Source organism: Artemia sp. Qi Xiang Cuo, chromosome 6 (genome assembly GCF_049724085.1).
Source record: "Artemia sp. Qi Xiang Cuo chromosome 6, ASM4972408v1, whole genome shotgun sequence".
Taxonomy (NCBI): Eukaryota; Metazoa; Arthropoda; class Branchiopoda; order Anostraca; family Artemiidae; genus Artemia; species Artemia sp. Qi Xiang Cuo.
Window position 1 is genome coordinate 79,276,453 of NC_142799.1, and position 6,000 is coordinate 79,282,452.

General features: G+C 37.7%; 1 protein-coding gene across 1 annotated transcript in view; it reads left to right on the top strand.

Moving 5' to 3' along the window:
- The window catches only part of LOC148951636 (polycomb protein Su(z)12-like), a 29,308-nt gene extending 24,669 nt beyond the window's left edge, over positions 1 to 4,639 (top strand). Inside the window, exons 3-4 of the mRNA XM_089091170.1 lie at positions 693 to 878; positions 4,321 to 4,639. Of these exons, the coding sequence (XP_088947296.1) occupies positions 693 to 878; positions 4,321 to 4,588 (454 nt within the window). The 3' untranslated portion in view covers positions 4,589 to 4,639. The remainder of the gene's footprint in view (positions 1 to 692; positions 879 to 4,320) is intronic.
- Positions 4,640 to 6,000: the final 1,361 nt, after the last annotated feature.

Consider the following 6,000-nt stretch of genomic DNA (forward strand, 5'->3'; position numbering starts at 1 on the left):
CAATAAAATATGTGGATTTGATCCAGAGAGCTATATTGTCAATCCTTTGCTGTGTCTCGAGCGATGTTGCTGTGGCCCTCGTTATCAATCCTTGTGGTTATAGTAAGAGATTTGGACATATGGTAGAAATTTTCGATCTGAAATCGCCAGGATTAGACAATTAGATAAATTTTATTGTGAATGGAAGGTGTTAATTAAATCTCGGCGTTAGTTTAGTCTAGCAGATGTTCTTATTTATCAGTTAAACATAATCTTGGAAAGCCGTCACGTGTCTTGTCCAACGCCAGGATCGGGATTCCATAAATGAGATACATCGGGTTAAAACAGAAACAAACAATCTGAATTTCATCATGCAAAGGTTTCCAGTTGACAAGTTACCCTCTTTCTGTTATGAGCTTCTTTTGCAGAATTGAATTTCTTTCGCCGATTTGAGAATCGAACTCATCGGAATGGAATAGAACGGAAATTCTGATTGCATTTGCTTTTGGAATTGTAGGCTCAAACATTTCAAGCTTTGCAGAAAAAGAAGCACTTTCCTTGACTAAGAAAATATAAAATTATGATAAGAATTTCCTGATCTATATTTTTGGTAGGGGAGAGTGGGGTTGTCAGGTGCCAACCCGGTCCTCTCTAGCATATTCTCATACATTTTATAGCAAACCGCTCGTTTGTTTCTGATATGTTTTTTCTAGACTGTATTATCACACTGGAACATGTATGCCCATTGGCTCAGAAGGTATTGACGTGGATTCTGAGGGAGAAAATGACCCGGAATGGCTTCAAACTAAAACACAAATAATGATAGACGAATTTACCGATGTCAATTCTGGAGAAAAGGAAATGTGGAAAATGTGGAACCTTTTCAAAATGAAACACAAGTAAACGTTTGCTCATTTTTATCTCTCTCTCTCTTTCTCTCTCTCTCTCTTTCTCCCTCTCTTTTTCTTGTACATTTACTATTTACCCGCCCTCGGGCAAATATCCCCTCTACACACACAACCTTCCATCCCCGCAAACAATTGAAATGGTTTATCTTATAGAGGGTGTGTTACCGTATTTTTTTTTTCCTAATATCTGCTTTATTTTCTCGTCCACAGGCAGGGCCTTGCCCTCCCCTCAAAGGAAATCGAAGGAAGGTTTCTTTAATTTGTTCATGAATATTTTCTGCCCTAAATAGGTACTGAAATGGTTTCTCTCTAATTGTTTGTCTGATGAAGCTCAAAGGTTTTGTGCAAGTAATTGCGAATTTTGCAGTAAAGCAATAAAAAATATTATGGGGTACGAATACCGTGTCTAGGCGTTTACCCCTCGGAAAATACCCCCCTTCCAGATAATATCCTCCCAGGAAATTAAGTATAAAGGGGGGTGATGGGTCGCCTAGTAGGCTGGGGGTTGCCAGATGTCTAAAAGAACCCATTTCAAAGCCCAAATAGTCTACTTCTCCAGAAACCTTTAAATAAATATAGGAAAGTGTTAAGGGGAGGATAGGAGTTAATCCATCATCTTCCTTCGTTTAGATCGAGCCTGGATAAGGATGCAGCGAGCAGATGCCTCCCTTTTTAGTACACAAAACGTTCTTTTTATTTATTTTAAGTTTCTTTCCTCCTGATTTTCCTCCTATTTCCTCCTTTTATTTTTCTCCTATTTCCTCCTATGATTTTCCTCCTATTCTAAACTGATTTTCCTCCTATTTCCTCCTATTATTTTCCTCCTATTTCCTCCTATAATTTTCCTCCTATTCTAAACTGATTTTCCTCCTATTTCCTCCTGTTATTTTCCTCCTATTATTTTCCTCCTATTTCCTCCTATGATTTTCCTCCTATTCTACACTGATTTTCCTCCTATTTCCTCCTATTATTTTCCTCCTATGTCCTCCTATGATTTTCCTCCTATTATAAACTGATTTTCCTCCTATTTCCTCCTATTATTTTACTCCTATTTCCTCCTATGATTTCCATCCTATTCTAAACTGATTTTCCTCCTATTTCCTCCTGTTATTTTTCTCCTATTTCCTCCTATGATTTTCCTCCTATTCTAAACTGATTTTCCTCCTATTTCCTCCTATTATTTTCCTCCTATTTCCTCCTATGATTTCCCTCCTATTCTAAACTGATTTTCCTCCTATTTCCTCCTTTTATTTTCCTCCTATTTCCTCCTATGATTTTCCTCCTATTCTAAACTGATTTTCCTCCTATTTCCTCCTATTATTTTCCTCCTATTTCCTCCTATAATTTTCCTCCTATTCTAAACTGATTTTCCTCCTATTTCCTCCTATTATTTTCCTCCTATTTCCTCCTATGATTTTCCTCCTATTCTAAACTGATTTTCCTCCTATTTCCTCCTATTATTTTTCTCCTATTTCCTCCTATGATTCTATTATTTTCCTCCTATTTCCTCCTATGATTTTCCTCCTATTCTAAACTGATTTTCCTCCTATTTCTCAAAATTATATGAAGTGAGGTTTAAATACACATCAGTTATATGAAGAAATGACGTGGGGCAGGTGCCTCAAAGAGTGCCTTATAGTGCCCAAGAGTACTAACCCTCATTGAACCTTCATATAAATATAGAATAAGTTCTGGGGAAGGAGGGGGAGGTAAAACTTGATATCAAATCCCTCTTGATTCCCAGGAATAATTTTGGTTCACGCCTTTATTATTGGTACTGGGGGCGGGGTAATAGTATCACACTCATTGCTACAATCGTTTTTCTATTGAGTATAAATATTGCATTCAAGTGCCTACCAGAACAGAAGGGGGAAAGGCGAGGCAGTGCTTCACAGGCCTTGCCAGTAAATTCTTGGGGGATGGGGGTAACAAGTACTACAAGGAGCTTTGTTTTCACCAATTTTATATGGCAATTTTTTTTCCTATGCAAAATATTTAAATGTGTTTAAACATACATATGCAATATATTTAAACATGAAAGAACACTATTGTGGAGGTCGTGATGTCTTCAGCCACGTAAGAGACCAAGTCATGCAGAACTTGCATCCACATGAACACAATACCCGTCTCTGTCCACCTGAATTTCTTTAGTAAAATTGTTATTAAGAACTTAGTCAACAAAACTACTGTTCATTGACAATTTTGACTAAATTATCAGATCTTGTCCAAAATTTTACTTTTATATCCATTACTTTATATCCAATGTTTGACTTTAAACAGAGAACTGAAAAAGCGGGAAGTTACCAACCAATTTACAATTATTGATAGAGACACTTTAACAGCAATAAATTGTGCGTTTATTGGGCTGTAGCCCACATCATATCCTGGTTAAGCCTGGGCATGATTTGAAAAACTTTTCCAACTAAAAGTAAGAAGTAACATTAAAATTTAAAAGGAACAAAAATTATTCTGTATATTAGGGGGGCTACCCCCCTCCTCAAAACCTTATTATTTATGCTAAAATTGGACTTTTTGTTTAAATTGCTTATAAAAGGACTGCTAAAACACAAGTTTCCAAGGGCCGTCCCTTGGCAGAACAAAAATACATAAAAGACGAAAGGCTCACAACAACATGCGACCAACGAAACTCAAATACAAAAAAAAACGCTAAACGCTCACTAAACGCTCTGAACACAAATTTAATTAAAAACAACCTTACAAAATATTTTAGAAAAACCAGTAGACATTAACACAGCACAGGTCACAAAAAGATCTTTGAGGTTAGCTGCCAAAAAGGTAGGATTAGCAATAAGAACGTGTTTTTAATTATTCTTCTTTCATTTCAATGAATTGCCTTGTTTTACCTCACTTTATTTATCAGTCCTGGTTGAACTTCGCTGGAGTAAGTATGCCAGGACAATTTTGAAAAATTTTGCATGTTTGTTTTATTGGTCGCATGTTGTTGTGAGTGTTTCTTCTTTTATATATTTTTGTTTTGCTGAGGACGGCTCTGGACATAGGCCCGACATATTCATTCATATTGTCTTCACTGTCTTACGAAAAGAATTCCCTATTGTTCTTCTTGTTTTTGATGTTCCTTTGGACTATTTTGAACAAATGGATATCTCAAAATTTTGGTCGGATTCGTTTGAGGAAAAAAAAGTAGCGGGTGGCTTGTTATCCTTCAGTCACTTTTGGCTCTTGAAAAGGGCACTATAACTTTGAATTTTCAATCGAATGAGGCCCCTCCGAAGTTTTTACGGCCACCCCTTCCATGTGAAGTGCCTACTTGTTATCCCACCATTACCTTGCATACCCCTGACTATTCTTTTATTATTAGTTTATTATTAATTATTATTGTTATTAGTTATTAATATAATTAGTTCATGTTGTCAACATAGTAGTTTAAATAATGCGTCGCTTTTTATTTTAGTTTCGTCGGTGACAAGCAGATGCCATACGCTCTGAATCAGTTTGTGAATTCATCCGGTGGCACCATAGTGCAACGACAGCTAGTCAGAAATTTTCTAGTACACGTCAGTGGCTTTTTCGATTTTGGTGTTATATCTCAGTACAGAACCCTGCGCGCAATTTGTGACCTTAGGTCTTTGTTAGTAAAAGACCCTAAACTCAGGACAGAATTCTCTAGTTCTGTACAAAAACAAATTGATTTTGCGAAGGAGCAATTGAAGCAGAAATAGGATTCTGTATCTATTTAATTGTCCTTAAAATAGATTTGCGAGTCCGTGAAATTAAGCAGTAATCTTATTAGTTTTGTAACCGACAGGAGGATCTGTAAGTTGGGACGCCAGTCTGATCAAGTCCACTGTTTACATTTTAAGGTTTTTACTATCAAAGCACTTGATTGACTTCATATTTTCATATTAACAAGAATATTATGCAAAAAGCGGCAATAAACTTGTTTCTGTCTAGCACCTTATAAATTTATTTTGGAACTAATTTGACGAATTTGATTCTAAAACGACCTTCAAAATATTTTTGTTCTTTCAGTATATAAAGTCGCGGTCACATTCAGGCCCACCTAGATTGCCATGCTTGCACATGTATGTCTAGCCATGCACCTGTTCTAGGAATTCTAGCGAGTCGTATGTTAACGCTACTCTTAAGCGCAAATGTTAAATATAATGATAAAAAAAGCTTCCTGATGCCATGCACTTGCTTGGATATGGAAGTCGAGCCATCTACTTTTAAACACCAAAAGAAGCTTCCCGATTGGTAGAGCTTAAATTCCTAGACGCAGAGTTTTAGATTCCAACGCTAGACTTAGTCCAAAGCTAGAAGCCAAACAACGAATATTAAATATGAAGGGGAACTGGCTGGATAAACTTTTGCCTGAAAGTTATAAGTTTAGCAAGATACGCTTGTCAACGCCGTTTAAGAAAACAATATACTCATAGACTCATAGACTCATTTATTTATAAACAACTATCGTAGCCGTGGCCGAAGCCCCGACTAAATGGCGCTGTTTAGTACATTACATAAAACTGGTCACTGGCGGTTTAAAAAACTGACAAAAAAAGGCACGAAAGAATTGCTGTGACGGGTTGTTCGACACTTTGGCGGCACTAGTTGATTTTTATGGCGGGTGTTGGCGGTGATAGGTGCAGATGGGGGAAGCAACGAACGGTGTTTCTGGGACGAAAGAAGGGACTGCCCAAAATTACACATTAACTGTAAGCGCCTATCACGCAACGTTGGCAGTCGTAAGGTACTAAGGGCAGCCTCATAAGAGTTGTATTTCGGGCCTAGTATCACTTTCACTGCCCGTTTTTGAATGGCTTCCAGATCTTCACTTAGGTGTTCAATATTATGAGCCTGAGGGCCCCACACAGGACACGCATATTCAAAGATTGGGCGCACATACGTGACGTAAACCGTCTTCAGCTGACTTTGTGAGAAACCCAGACGGCGCAAGGTAATTAGCGACTGTAATGCGCAACTACCTTTTTTCACCAGACCGGCGATGTGCGCGCTAAATGAACAGTCGTCACTGAAAGTAACCCCGAGAATCACTGAGGTTGAGGTAGTAGGGTACCAAGGAACCGGGCATGAGAGGTCACGCTTAAGCGGATTAAACCTCATGACTTTTGTT